This window comes from Vombatus ursinus, unplaced genomic scaffold (genome assembly GCF_900497805.2).
Source record: "Vombatus ursinus unplaced genomic scaffold, bare-nosed wombat genome assembly UNPS02014820.1, whole genome shotgun sequence".
NCBI classification, from domain to species: Eukaryota; Metazoa; Chordata; class Mammalia; order Diprotodontia; family Vombatidae; genus Vombatus; species Vombatus ursinus.
The window spans coordinates 18,799,651-18,814,497 of record NW_020954598.1 but is presented as its reverse complement, the minus strand read 5'-3'; the positions used below and the strand labels follow the sequence as shown (position 1 = coordinate 18,814,497).

The following is a 14,847-nucleotide window of genomic DNA, read 5'->3' as shown; positions in this document are numbered from 1 at the left end:
ACTTTAGGGTATCTGTGAAGGATGGGAAGGGCAGACAGAGGATTGTTATTATTATGCACATTTTAGGAGCTCGTCCCTGTATTATTTCTGAATCTGTAGATTCCCTTTCCCCTTGTGAATAAGCATAGGATTGCAATCCTAGGTTCTGAGGGAGAAGTAGGAAGTGGGTGCTAAGACTCCCCCCACCAAGACTCTAGGAGAGTCAAATTACAGGGCATGTGGATCACTGAGGCCAGGCCTGTTCAAGCGCTGGGAAGAGCTAGAAGCCCAGGAATTGGGGTTTAGGTATCAGGGTGAAAGCATTAGGCTAAAAAGGCTGATCCCCTTATGCAACAGCTGTAGAAAAGGAAGGGGCCTCAAAGGCTATTTATTGTCATCCTCTCATTTTCCAGATGAGAAAACTGAAGCCTATGGAGGTTAAGTGTCTATGGTCACTTGGAGGTGGGATTTGAACACACATTCCCTGATTCTACTGCCTGTGTTCTTTCCATTGTACCAAATGTCACTCCAACTGCCTCTTGAAAATTGATTCCTCACATTGAGGATTCAGACCCAGAGAGCTTCATAAGCCCCAGGGCACTTTTAAAGATGCTTCTCTCTGAGCACTTGAGCTAACCCCTCCTGTTTCCTAAAGGGAATAATCATAACTTGCATCTGTGTCCACCTTGGGATTTTTAGAGGGCCTCTTCTGATCCTTGCCATAGCCCTGAGAGGTCAGCAGGACCAGTGGGCATTATTTCCATTTTACAGAGCCAGAAACTGAGTCCCGGAGGGGTAAAGTGTTTTACCAAAGGCTAAATGACAAATTCATTCTAGAGCTTGGTCTAGGACTCAGGTGTGTGAGTGGGTGCGTAGGGGCTGCAGCTGGGAGAGATGAGGAGGTAAACAAAGTGTACCCCCCTAAGCCACATAACAGACCAGGATGGGGAGAGGAGGAGAGGGTTTCCTAAACAGCTGGCCTCCAGTCCTTCTTTTTCATCCAGAGGCACTCCTAAAAGTAGAGGTGGATATAAAATCAGGAGGACAAAATTCAAAGCCAGACTTTGACCTGCTGTTTGACTTTAACCTCCAGCCTCGGTTTTCTTATCACTAAAATAGGTGCATTCTTTCCCATCCTAACAGCTTGAACCCTAGGTTTGTTTCTGCCGTTGATTTGCTGTGTGACCTTGGAAAAGTTGCTTCCATTCTTTGAACCTCAGTGTGGGCTACAGATGAAGAGCTATAGAAAGAGGGAATTGGATGTTACTTCAGAACCCTCATGTTGGCCATAATGGGAGCAAAGGTTCTACAGGAAAGCTTCCATGCTTGTGAGACTTTTCTTCTAAAATATTAAATGTGAAATGGCATGGTTGATATGTAAATGAAATCAGTCCAACATTGGGGCAGATCATGGCCCGTCTACACCTTCTCATCCTGTGCTGTTTGTGTCCATGCCTTTCTAGAAATTCTCCATAAAAAGGACTTACCAAGATGCTGGAGGCCTTTCTCTGGTGAATTTAATGTGCGTGGCTACCTGTGAAACACTCGAACAGTCTGTCTGTCACTGCTTATTCGTGTTACATGACTGGCTCACCATCTTTTACCAGTCATATGTCTCTGTGTGTATGTTGTTGTTGAGTTGTTTTCAGCTGTGTCTGACTCTCTGTGGTCCCATTTGGGGTTTTCTTTGCAAAGATGCTGGAGTGGTTTGCTGTTTCTTTCTCCAGCTCATTTTACAGATGAGGAAACTGAGGCAAACAGGGTTAAGTGACACACCCAAGGTCACACATTCCTAGGAAGTGTCTGAGGTCAGATTTGAACTCAGGTCCTCCTTATCCAGGACTGGCACTCTTATCTGCTGCACCAACCTAGCTGGAGTATATATGGTATATATGTTTGTATATGCATATGTGTGTGAATGTATGTATATGTGTACGTGCAGATGTATATAGGTGTTTGTATATATTTGTGTGTGTGTGTATGTTTATATGCACGCACATGTGTGTTTATATATGTATATGCAAATACTCTTGATTATGCCTTTTAATATCACTCCACAAATGCAAATCAACCTTGGGAATATGCTTGGGAATGTGACTTCAATTTTTATTCTTTTGTGATTGTGGCATTCCATGATTTGCAGCCTTATGGCATCATGAGGAGAATATTAATGTTTTTAAAAATGTTCTTTGATGGCAAAGAGCAGGTTGAAAGCATTGGATATGGAAGCTGGATGGTGCGTTGGATAGAATCTTGGACCTGAAGTTGGGAAGAACTGAGATCAAATCTGGCCTCAGATACCTACTAGCCCTACTAGCTGGGCAAGTCATATAACTGCTGTCTGCCTCAGTTTCCTCATCTGTAAAATGGGAATAATAACAACACCTACTTCACAGGGTGGTTGTAAGAATCAGATATTTGTCTGATTTCAAGTTCAATATTATTTCAGGTTCAGTTCAGCCCAATCTCTCCCCCACCACATTCAGTTTTGAGCTGAGTTGATAGCAGATTGCAGATGTCCAAGATATATGTACCAATGCACTAATTCATTGGGCTTCCATTCAGCTGCATGCAGGGAAATATGCATTTGTCGTCCACTTGGTTTTTCCTATGCGAATTTTCAAGAAAGTTTTATTAAGCACCTGCTATGTGCCGGGTACTGTGCTGCATGCTGGGGATACAGAGAAAGGCCAAAGATAGTTCCTGCTCTCGAGGAGCTAACAATCTAATAAACAAATATTATCTTATTTGATCCTCACAACAAACTAGGAAGGTAGGTGTTATTGTTTTCATTTTACAGTTAAGGAAACCGAGGCAGACAAAGGTTAAATGACTTACCCAGGGTCACCCAGCTAGGAAGCATCTGAAGCTTGATTTGAACTCAGATCTTCCTGACTTCCTCAGATCTTCCTGCCACATAACTGGGTAGTTGGTTTTTTTTGAGTGGCCAAAAATGCCACTGAGAAGGCCTTATAACATTCTGGGGCTCAATGAAGTCAACACAGTGGAACCCACAAACAAGAGATTCTGGAAAGCCTTTCTATTTATAAGGAATCAATTTTCTGTATGTATTTTGTGCAGTAACCCTGGTAAACCCCTTTGGAGAACATGTCTCTGTTCATGCTTGTTATTTTTTTAAAATCTTATTCTCATTGACAGTTTCCATTTTTACATCATCTTCACTCTCAAATATATCCTATCCCTTTCCACTCTCCAAGAACCATCCCTTGTAACAAAGATTAGTTAAAAGATGGACAAAAGGCACTTCAGCAAAATATCAGCTATGTCTGACAGTATATGCAAGATTTCATCCCCAGAATCTGCCCTTTCTGCCAAGGAGGAAGGGAGATGCTTTTTCTCTAGTCTCCTCTGAGGACATGTTTAGTCATGATAAACAGTGTTCAGTTTCATGTTTTTGTACTTTTTGTTTACATTGTTTTAGTCACTGCACGTGCTTTTCCTGGTTCCTTTATGGTCAATATTGATCCTCAAAGGATTGTTGAATGAAGCTTTCTCTCTTTGCGTCTACAAAGGAAACTTCAATGACCTCAACGTATGCATGAGGGACATTTTTTTGGAGGAGAACCTTTAAGACTGTTTTGCTCTACTGAGTCAAATGCTCCTTTGTAATCAACCAACAATATTGTTGCAACCAACCAACAATAAAACAGCGGGCCCTTGTGTTCTCTGGGCTCCTTAGTCACTTACATGACTGAATATGTCGTCTGCTGGACAGAATGGTCTGTAAAAGCAAGCCCTTTTCCCTTCTCATATTTTCATTAAGGATGCTTTTGACACTTTGACCACACTAATAAAGATTTTACAGAGATGTGAAAGTAGACTGTGGATTAGTGGTTACTAAGAAGAAGCTTCGGGGGCAGGAAGTATTTTAGAACTACCTGTAATTTTTCCATCTTTTTGTGGTCTTTCTTTCTTGGAGATATTTTAAAAACCCATTTCTGGCTTCCTTTAAGACTGTGTCATACCTCCTCTCCATATGTACTTTGGTCAGGTCTGACCATTTCCCCTGATTTCATGTTATTGAATGATATTTTTGCTTCTTCATATAGCACACCAGGGTTTGAGATGTTTGAGTCCAGATATGGGGAGCCACTGACGAGATTGCTAGGGAAATATTGATGGGTCCATTCCATTTCACTTATATTTGTTGTTCTCCTTCCAGTTTCATCTATAAATGTTCTTGGGATAACTCAGTTTAATGGGGTCTCATATTAACTTTTCTGCAGGCTAATTATTTCTTCTACTAATTTCAAATGTCTTATGAGACAACATCTCTTATAGTATCATTTTATCCTTCAGTGTAGGTGTTGCAAATGAATGTGTGCTCCAAACCAGGGTGACCTTGGCAGCCACCCCCCTCCCTTTAGCAGTATTTTTAATTCAGGGGGACCCTAGGCTCTTTTGGATCCGTCATGTGACTCTGTTAACCATGTCTTATGGTAATAATTAGTCAATGTCTTTATTTTTATCCATTTCCCGTCTTTCAGAAGAATCAGCAACTTGTCTAGATAGATTAGGCTGAAGTTATAATTACATGTAGAGTCTTCTCATCTTTAGCCTTTCTTTTAGTTTGATATTAATTTCTACCTTTGTGTTAACAAATTAATAGTCTGACTGCACACAGACTACTGATTCTGAAATGACTCCACTTATCAGTAACTAGTTATTTCCTGTCTGTTAAGATATAATCACTTTTTCTCATCTGTAAAATAAGGGGGGTGGCTTAGATGATCCCTAGCTCAAAATCTGTGATCCTATGAAGACTAGTGCATCATGTTACACCAGTAATGTAGTATTTGTATTAGCTATTTTGTCAGTTGTAATTAAAATGCCATGCAAAACCCAATGTGGTTGACACATCGGTGGTCTTGAGCATCGTCTCTTACGACCATAGTTGAGATCTTCTGGGACTAGAAGAAGAAGGGGGGAAAAAAGAGGAGAAAAATTTGCTAGTAGTTTATGGAAAATAAGTTTTCATAATAAAAGTATTGTGCCCTTAAAAAAAGATAGGAGTTTCACTTTTCATAATATTGTTTGGTAATTTCCATATCCGATGTCTTCTGACTGTACAGATGTGAGGCTTCTGAATTGTCCCCTGGCCTTTGGGCTCTTTCATTTCTTAATTTTAAATCTTGTTTTTTTCATCCTTTCCCTTTATCCTTCACTGTGCCTGACTCCAATCAATACAATGTAAGCTCCTGGTAAGCTGTTTTCATCTAGCACGATGCCCAGCATACAACAGACACTTAATAAATGCTTGTTAAATTGAATGAAATTCACATTGAAGACATTGACTATACAGCTATAATGCTGAGTTGTTTTGGAGGATCCTTTCAAGTCCCTCATCTCTAGAATGACATCGGCAAGAGACGTAGGTGCAGGAACTGTGGGATCTTTGTAGTGGTCTGTTTGGTTATGCTCATCCTAAATACAATCAGTTCAAATGAGTTCCTGAATTCAAATCCAGCCTCAGACATTTACAAGCGGTGTGACCTTGGGCAAGTCACTTAACCCTGGTTGCCTCAGTTTCCTCATCTGTAAAATGAGCTGGAGAAGGAAATGGCAAACCACAACAGTGTCTTTGAAATGAAAACCCCAAATGGGGTCACAAAGAGTCAGACAGGACTGAAAAGACTGAACAACAACAAACACTATGAGGAGAAATGACCTAGCACTGTTCCATAAAGTTGTTTCCTTTTTTTTTCCCCTTGGATACACAATGAAATCACCTCCTTTACTCACCTCCTTCTGGAGGACCTGTGGGTTCATACTTCCATTCAGATATAACTTCCTTATATCTTCTGGTTTCATTTATAGTGAGTGAAGTGAGAATTAGGAGGCAGTTAGGTGGTGCAGTGGATGGGTCTGGAGTTAGGAAGACCCAAGTTTAAACCTAGCCTCAGATACTTACTAGGTGTATGACTCTGTATAAGTCACTTAACCTCAATTTCCTCAACTGTAAAGTGAGGATCATAATAGCATCTATCTCCCAGGATTGTTGTCAAGGTCATTCAAAGAGATATTATTTGTAAAGTGCTTAGCACAATGCCTGGCACAAATTAGAGACTATGTAAATCCTAGTTCTTATTAATAGAGAATCCAGGACCCCTCTCTATTTCATAATGAGGTATCAGAATAGGATTTCAAGTTATATATCTAAGATAATTATTACAAGTGTTAGTTTTTTTGCTCTGAAAATAGACTTCATTCCCTCTATTTCACTTCCAAATTTCTTCAGCCTTTCTTTATCCCAGGGAACTCCCCATAGACTAATGCCTCCATATTCTTTCAGTATATTTTCTATTTCTTTGTCTTCTGTGGCCAGGTACATTTGGTAAGCATGGGCCTAAATCTTCCTAACTCTAGAATTCTGTGATCGACACTACAGCAAACCAAATCGCTTTGCCCTCGGAGGTGACTAGGCAGTACCCTGGAGTTACTGGGCTGTGATTCAGGGAGAGGAGAGAGGGGTAGATGAGGGAAGAGGGCTGTGGGTCTACCCACCGATGCTGAAAAGACCGTAAGGCTCATATTTGTACTGTCATCCTGGGGACCTCCCCATGAGACTGGAGTCAAAGTGGTGCAGTGGAGGGGGACTTCCCTTCATCCTTCCCCTCCATCCCTGACTTTCAGGCTGTTCTCATAAAATTTCTTTTTCCCTTTGAACCTCACTGAGGTTTTCCTCAGATGTCTCCTTGTGGCCTTGAGGTGACCTTGGCTTCTCGAAGGCTATGTCAGCAGAGGGCAAGCCCTGACGGGTCCTACCAAACTGGAAAAGCTTTGGGGATAGGCCCAGAGAAGTACTGTGTGTGAGCCTTGCTAAGTGCAAAGAGGCACCAGGGAAGTAAAGTTTTTTGACCATGGCAGCTCATAAAATTGCCTGTTGAGGTATGAAGGAGCTAGCGTTGGGTTAGTTGGAGGGAATGCCCATGCTGATGAAATTACTGATCCTGGGAACATTTTTCTTCAAGACTCTCCTGAGTATCTACAACCTAAGGCTACCTGATCTTTGGGGAAGGGTAGCCTGGATAAACCAAAAAGCTTTCTATTGAACTTTGAAAGTAAAATCCCAAGCAAAATTTAATTGAAATGATTAGTCTTCTCTGAAGACAGGTAGGTTGCAGGGTGAAGGGAGGTCTGTTCCCAGTTGTACTAGTGGAGGGGGAGAGGGACAAGAAAACCAGTCCAGGAAGAAACACCACTGAGGGTTGATTGTAGTCTCCTCCCGCTACCCTGACACTGCACCAGCACCACCCTTCATGTCTCTCTTGTTTTTTTCTTCCAGGATTGGGGGCCCTTGTATTGCTGGTCCATGATCTCTTTCCAAGATTAGGAACCCCATCTTTGTCACCAAGTAGGTAAGGGTCATCAGTCCCCACAACCTGTCCCTGACCAGACTGACCCACTAGCTTCCCAAACCTTTCCATCAATGTCATCCCTCTTCAAACCCAATCTCAGCCTCCCAAGACAGCCCCCAACTGGACTCATGATCTCCCCAGAGCCCACACTGGCCCCTTACACTCCCCAGATCCTTATGAGTCCCTAGGTTTCCCACTCTCCAAGGTCCCTAAACTCCTTTCATCCCCCATCCCAGACCTGCTGGTCTCCCAACCCTCCAGTGTCTAAATCCTTTCTCCCATAATTGTCCCAGGAAGTGAGTGGTCAGAAACCAGGAAAGAGAATTGGAGGTGCTCCAAACCTGGCTGCTACCCCCAGAGGAGAAATGTTCAATGGGAAAGTCAATCCCTACATCAGGAATTCTTAAACTAGGGTCTATGTATAGATTTCAAGGGGTCTATGACTTGGGTAGGAAAAAATTACATTTTTATTTTCACTAACCTCTGACTGAAATTGAGCATTTCTTTCAATTATTTATAAGGCATTATTCTGAGAAAGGTCTATAGACTTTGCCAGACTGCCAGAGGGGTTCATGACACAAAAAAGGTTTAAGAACCCCTGCCCTAGATGGCCCAAGGCTAGGTTTCCATTGCTTCCCTGGGCTCTAAGTCTTGGTCAATGGAGCCTTTGACTTGCTTCTTTCTTGAGGGAAGAACCTTTGGTCCTGCCATTGAGTTTGTCACAAATTTAGGAGTCTCTTTATAGACACACGAGGTTACTTTGAGTCAGTCCCACCCCTTTTCCCTCCCACCCTCACCCCCCATGTATCCAAGACTCAACCTCTTACAAATATCTAATGAAATTCAATGTCCTTTCCTAATGAGGAAATAGCCAAACATCCTAGAAGCAGGAGCCTCAAACTCACCCACTATTTGCTAAGTTACCTAATTCATCAACTGGACAGCAAAGTGGCTCAGTGGGTAGAGTGCTGAGCTTGGAGTCAGAAAGACCTGAGTTCAAATTTGCTCTCAGACAATGTGATCCTACCAACAAGGTTGTCATGAGAGTCCAGTAAGAATATTTGTAAAGTGCTTATCAGCATCCCTGGCCCATAGTAGGTGCTCTATACATGCTTATTCCCTCCCCTCTCCTCTGTTTATACTTACACTGTGTAAATCTCAAAGGGATGAGAGACTATATAATATGACTTGGGAGGAGTGGGAGCGAGGGGAGAGGGTTGTAAGCAGCCCAAACCGGAAAGAACTAGTTTCCAAGATCTAGGTTCTAGCCCTGGCCCTGTCACTAACTCTATGTATGACTTTCTCTGATCCTTCATTTTACAGATGGGAAAAGTGGGAGGCAGTGTGGCATTGTGGAACTAGAAGGGAATTTGGGGTCAGAGGACTAGGGTTCACATCTCAGCTCTGCATCTATCTTCGTTCCCCTCTTTGGGCCTCAAGTTTCTTCATATCTAAAAAAGGGAGAGAGTAAACGAAACAGTGCCTAAAGTATCTTTGTAAGATAATTGTTCCTTTGAGTGACTTCCCCTAGGTCCCACAGCCGGTTAGTTTCAGAGCTAGAATTAGAATCCACGTCTTCAGGTCTGAGGCTCTTTCCATTACACCACCAATTGTTTCCTTTTGTCTTTGTTCTCAGCCATAAATACTCTTCACTTCTGTTCCTGCCCCTGTCAGCAAACCTTACTCTTTCCCTGATAGGTGTGTGACCGGTGCGATCAGCTATGGCCCCGTTCCTACGCATCTCCTTCAACTCCTATGAGCTTGGGTCCCTGCAATCTCCTGAGGAAAACTGTCAGCCGTTCTGTGCCGTCAAGATGAAAGAATCCCTGACCACAGGTAAGAGGGAGCCCGAGAACGAGCCCTTCCTAGAGACTCATCTACTGGAGAAGGAGGTTAGCTGAAGGATTCAGTCTTAGAGCTGGAAGGGAAGAGAGAGTATCTAGGCCAATCTTCCTGCCGCAGAATTCCCAGGCCCGGAAGGCAGGGTAGGGCAGAAGGAAGAGGCAGGTCAGGATGGATGAACCTGCAGGTCTCACAGACTGCCTGCCCTTCATCAACCAGACCCTTTCACTTCTCCCTTGCGCTGGCCGCATCATGACTACTGCTCAGTTTAATGGAGGGGGAAGGCAGAGCATCTCTTGCTTCCTCGTAGCTGCTGGGGCAGGGCTGGGCAATGGTGGAGGTCTTGCTGGTAATGAAGTTCGCAGATTGTCCCTGGTGGATAATTAGATGCGGCTGGAGTGAGCTAACCAGAGCTAGCCGGTGGGGAGATATCTTCCTGGGAGGGAGGGGTGCTTGAAGATGTGTTCTATACCCTGTGTCCCTCCACCCCACCCCCAACGACGTGGACCTCAGAGAGAGGGAAGACCCTGGTTCAGAAGAAGCCCACCATGTACCCAGACTGGGCATCGACGTTTGATGCCCACATCTACGAGGGACGGGTCATCCAGATTGTCTTGATGAAGGCGGCCGAGGAACCCCTGTCGGAGGTGACGGTGGGTGTGTCCGTGCTGGCCGAGAGATGCAAGAAGAACAACGGCAAAGCTGAATTCTGGGTGAGGGGCGCTGTCCTCGGTTGTGATGAGGAATCATCAGGGTGGGCACTCTGTGTGGATGCCCATGAATGTGTGTGTGTGTGTGTGTGTGTGTGTGTGAACACTTGAGCATATCTCCATGTGTCTTTGTATTATCTTATTTAGAATACTGGTTTGGGAATCAGAAGACCTGGATTCAAATCCTGCCTTGCATGCTTACTATCTGTATGACCTTAGATAAGTCACTTAACCTCCTTCAGCCTCAGTTTCCTCACCTTTAAAATGAGGGGGTTAGACCAGATGACCGCTGTGGTCCTTTCCAGTTCTAAATCCACGATCTCTTTGTGTCCTTGGGCAAGTTGCTAAATGCTCTCTGGGCCTCAGTTTCTTTATCTGTAAAATTGAGGAGGCTGGATGAGAGGGCTTCTGAGGTCCCTTTCAGCTTGAGATCCATGCTCTCACTCCATATCTGTCTATGTGCCTTTGTGTCTGCGAGCATACATGTATGTTGTAGCTGATAGGACCCACAGAAAGTCACTGGGCTTTGCTCCCCCCAAACAGAGATGTCTCAACAGGAAAAGGCTTTATAACTGTCCATTCCTCTGCCCCCAGTAAGACCTACTTCAGGCAAGCTAGAGCAGGGGAAGGGGCAGGTGTGAGACAGGGCCCCCGCTGACCTCTCCCCCCAGGAGAGGCTGAGGGCAGAGTCCTGGATCCATACAGGGAATATTCTTTCTGCCCCTACTTCTGGTTGCCGTAGCAGACAAAAAGATTGTAGCGGAAGGGAACGCACAGACAGTTAGGGTGAACAAACAGCAAGAGAAAAATGAGGAGCCACTGACCTGTAGGTGCCAAATACTGTAGTCCAGACTGGGGCCAGCAGGGCTGAGGAGCTGCAGTGGAGTCAGGAAGGGAAGGTTCCCTTAAAGAGGTGAGTTTTTTAACCAAGTGAGCTGGTGTGTATGTGTGAGCCAGAGGACATGTGTGCCCTGTCTGGTGTCCCCGTGATCCAGAGTGTGTTTGTGATGTTCTAGGTTGGGTGGCCTTCTCTCTGAAGGCTGAGGACCCCCTGCCTCCCATCTGGGCTCTTCCTCTCATCAGACCAGCTGTTGGGTGGGGGCAGGAGTGGGGGTGGGGAGTTTCCCTTCCTTCTCATTCTGTCCCTGGGCCTCGGCTGGGGTTAGAGCCTTTCAGTTCCCCAAATGTGACAATACTTCATGGGGGATGGGGACCCTGCCTCTCACTTCAAAGACCCTTTCCTCTACACTGGACATCCATTTGGATGAAGATGTTTGGTGGGGCTGCAGCCTGAGGGGATGGGATCAGAGGGAGCCTGACTGGTGACTGGGTATGACTAACAATGCAGTGCCTGGATGGAGAAATAGACCAAGGGATGGAGGCCTGAGGGCCCAGGGCAGGGCCTGGCTCTGGGACTCCTGCCCTCTCCTCATGGGTACACCTTCTTGTCTCCTCAGCTGGACCTGCAACCTCAGGCCAAGGTACTCATGTCTGTCCAGTATTTCCTGGAAGATACAGGTAAGGGATGGTTAAACAGGGCCTCACATTGTGTGCCTGGGCCCTGCTGGAAATGGGGTGGGGTGGGGTGGGGGAGTGGACATGCCTATCCTGTAGCAACAGGAAGAGGTAGAAGACTAAGCTCAGGGCAATGACAAACACGGGGTTCAGACTATAGTCTCCTAGACTTACTAAGCTCTGTACGTGAGTGGTGCTAACCCTCCAGCAGGACAGATCACCCAGTTTCCTCCTCAAGTTTGGTTCAGAGGGGGTGGAGCAGAAGATTTTGGGGAACCAGTTGCTGTTGCCTGCTATGGATTACCCAAGTGGACTTTCCTCATCCTCCCCTAACCCCAGTACCTTGTACTCAAGTCTCCTCTGAGGCTGACTCTCTCTACCCAGCCCCACCTCCCATTTCCTATTCAGAAAAGCTGAGTAGTCCTGGCCTTACCACTCACTCATTGTGTGACCTTGGATAAGTCCCTTCCCCTCCTGGCCTCTAAAATTAGGTTGAAGTGCTCTGAGTGCCTTTCTAGGCTCTGATGTGCCTAGACTTTAATGACTCTGGAATCTCCAGGCTAAGGTCTTCTGGTGTCCTCCCCAGATTGCAAACAGTCCATGAGGATGGAGGATGAGAGCAAATTCCCCACCATGAACCGACGAGGGGCCATCAAGCAGGCCAAAATCCATTATATCAAGAACCACGAGTTCATTGCTACCTTCTTTGGCCAGCCCACCTTCTGCTCGGTCTGCAAGGACTTTGTTTGGTGAGTGGCAGGGAAGGTTCCGGGGGAGGGGAGAAGGGGAGTCAGGCTCCCAGAATGGGGATGGGTTTGAGGAGAGCTGGGGAGGTAGGGCAGGGGCTGCCTTGAGAAGTCTGAGGAACTGGGGGGAGGGATTAGGACAGCTCCTTTGGAGGCTAGGACTTCTTCTAGGGGAGGGAGGAAAGGTCATGCCTCACCTGGTCTCTCTGTCTTGGTTTTTCAGGGGCCTTAACAAGCAAGGCTACAAATGCAGACGTAAGTGTGAGCTTGGGTGTGTGGGTGTGTATATCGATGTAGGTGTGTTTGTGTGTCCCTGGCACTTTTGTGTGTGCACATGTAAATGTATGTGCCACTGTACAAATGTGTGAGTGTGTGAACTATGAAGGAGGTTGCTTGAGCCCTGTCCTAAGGAGAAAGGAAAAGGTATCCCTTCTGTCCAGTAGCCCTTCTGTACTGCCCGTCCCCTAGGGTATCCGTTCCCCAGAGAGCCCTGTACTGCTACCCCCCACCAACCTCCTCCCTGTGTTCCCTAACACCTTCTTAGGATCTCATTCTCCCTGTACTCCTAGATGGTGCCTTCCATCCACTAGGTCCCTCTCTCCCTCTGGATCCCTCCGTGGCCTCCCCATCCCCTTTGTGCCCCCATTCTGGTCATTATTTCCTCTTCCTCTCTTCCCTTAGGGCATATGGTAACCAGGCAGGTAGAAGGTGGGGAGGGGAAAAGAATCAGTCCTTTGGCCCAGATGCCTCCCTAATGGTGTGGGAGGCTACTCAGGCAGGCCAGGAGAACGGGAAACTTTGTGCCTGGGGGATGGGTAGTGTTGGGTGCCTGCTCATAGTCTCTGCCCCCTGCCCTGCATCTCTTCCCTCCCCCCTGCCCTGGCCTTGCCTCCCCAAGAATGTAACGCGGCGATCCACAAGAAATGCATCGACAAGATCATCGGCCGGTGCACGGGCACGGCGGCCAACAGCAGGGACACCATGGTGAGAAGGGATGTTGGGGCAGGGTGGGACCATCACGATGACCAGAAGGGCACAAACTAGGGGCCTCATAGTGAGAGTGGGTGAAACTGCTAGGGAGGGGCCACAATCCTTTGGGAGGACTTTTGTAGGAATTAGGGGCATGGGGTTGTTTTCAGCGTATGTGGTTGGCACCCACATACAACCTAGTCTTTCTTCAAAGCAGTCGAGGTAGTGAAGGCTCTGAGTGGTGCTAGGTGTCCCCATCTGAGGCCTTCATTGCAGAGGAACTCTGTACCCCTCCCAGTGAGGGGCTGGCTCCTAGCAGCCTCTGGGATGGCTCTTCCTGTAACTTCTGAGGAGGGGTGCCCTTTGGGAGGTGGGAGTAGAGATGACATGAGGAAATCCCTAGAAGGTTTAGTGCTCCTCTGGGCTTCCTCCCACTCCCAGCTCCCAGCTCCCAGCACCATCCTTGCCTGTGACTTGGGCCTTCTTTCTGGGCCTGCTTTCACCTCTGAAGTGGCGTGGATTAGGCCGCCTTTAAGTCATCTGACCATCTGTGACTTGAGTTCTGTCTGACAGTTGGAGGGCTAGATGGTGGGGGCAGGGGAGTGGGAGGAGGAGACAGGGACTCACAGTGTGTTCCTTACGCTCTCCTCAGTTCCAGAAGGAGCGCTTCAACATAGACATGCCACATCGCTTCAAGGTGTACAACTACATGAGCCCTACCTTCTGTGACCACTGTGGGAGCCTGCTCTGGGGACTGGTGAAGCAGGGCTTAAAGTGTGAAGGTTTGTGAGCAAGAAGCAATGGCGGGGCGCCTAGGGGAAAGTGAGGGGAGATGGAGAGGAATAGAGAGGGAGGGGGTCTGAGGGAGCCTTCGGGGAGAAGTAGCCACAATTCCAAACTCAGAGCCCTAAGCCTATCCCTCTGCCCACGGAGACATCCAGGTGGAGATATGTTGGAGGTAACTGGAGATGCAAATCGAGAGCTCAGAAAGAGAGGTCAGGGCTGTGTGCTCATTGACTGAAAGTATTGATTGGAGAATTATCTAGTGAGGTGGTGGTTGAAGCCATGGGAGTGAAAGAAACTGAGGACAAGACTGGAGCCAGAGAAGAGTTTTTCAAAGGCAGAGCCTTGGGGAACATCCACACTGAGGAGGGATTGAGGATAGTGGGGAGCTGGTAGAGACAGGAGGAGTTGTCAAAGATGTAGTGTCTCTGACGCTGATGGCAGAGAGTGTTCGGAAGAAAGGGGACGGGTTTACTCATTAGTGCTCCAGTATGGGACTCTTTTCACCTAGGCAATGCAGTGCATAGAGTGCCAGGTCTGGAGTCAAGAAGACTCATCTTCCTGAGTTCAAATCTGGCCTCAGACACTTAGTATCTGTATAACCCTGGGCAAGTCACTTAACCCCTCTCATCTTCATTTTCCTCATCTATAAAAAGGGGATAATAATGGTACCTTCCTCACTGGGTTGTTGTGAGGATCAAATAACCTAAATATGTAAAGAGCTTTCAAACCTTAAAGTGCTATATAAATGCTGGAGCTATTATGATTATTTTTTATTATGTAATATTGCCTCTTGGATAGAAGTAGGTCAAGGTGTATGTAAATTTCTTGCCTGAAATCTCATTTCTTTGAAGAAGGAAAGAAGGAAGGAAGGAAGGAAGGAAGGAAGGAAGGAAGGAAGGAAGGAAGGAAGGAAGGAAGGAA

At 46.3% G+C, this 14,847-nt stretch overlaps 1 protein-coding gene across 5 annotated transcripts in view; it reads left to right on the top strand.

Moving 5' to 3' along the window:
• Nucleotides 1-14,847, top strand: part of PRKCD (protein kinase C delta) — a 59,540-nt gene that overhangs the window by 29,023 nt on the left and 15,670 nt on the right. For 2 of the 5 annotated variants that reach the window (XM_027837238.1, XM_027837239.1), the window contains exons 2-9: nucleotides 7,286-7,358; nucleotides 9,057-9,194; nucleotides 9,714-9,913; nucleotides 11,368-11,428; nucleotides 12,012-12,174; nucleotides 12,395-12,426; nucleotides 13,070-13,155; nucleotides 13,793-13,922. In XM_027837238.1, the coding sequence (XP_027693039.1) occupies nucleotides 9,080-9,194; nucleotides 9,714-9,913; nucleotides 11,368-11,428; nucleotides 12,012-12,174; nucleotides 12,395-12,426; nucleotides 13,070-13,155; nucleotides 13,793-13,922 (787 nt within the window). In that variant the 5' untranslated portion in view covers nucleotides 7,286-7,358; nucleotides 9,057-9,079. Of the gene's footprint in view, nucleotides 1-7,285; nucleotides 7,359-9,056; nucleotides 9,195-9,713; nucleotides 9,914-11,063; nucleotides 11,241-11,367; nucleotides 11,429-12,011; nucleotides 12,175-12,394; nucleotides 12,427-13,069; nucleotides 13,156-13,792; nucleotides 13,923-14,847 lie in introns of those variants that run through there. The other 3 variants (XM_027837241.1, XM_027837242.1, XM_027837243.1) reach the window with 3 other exon arrangements.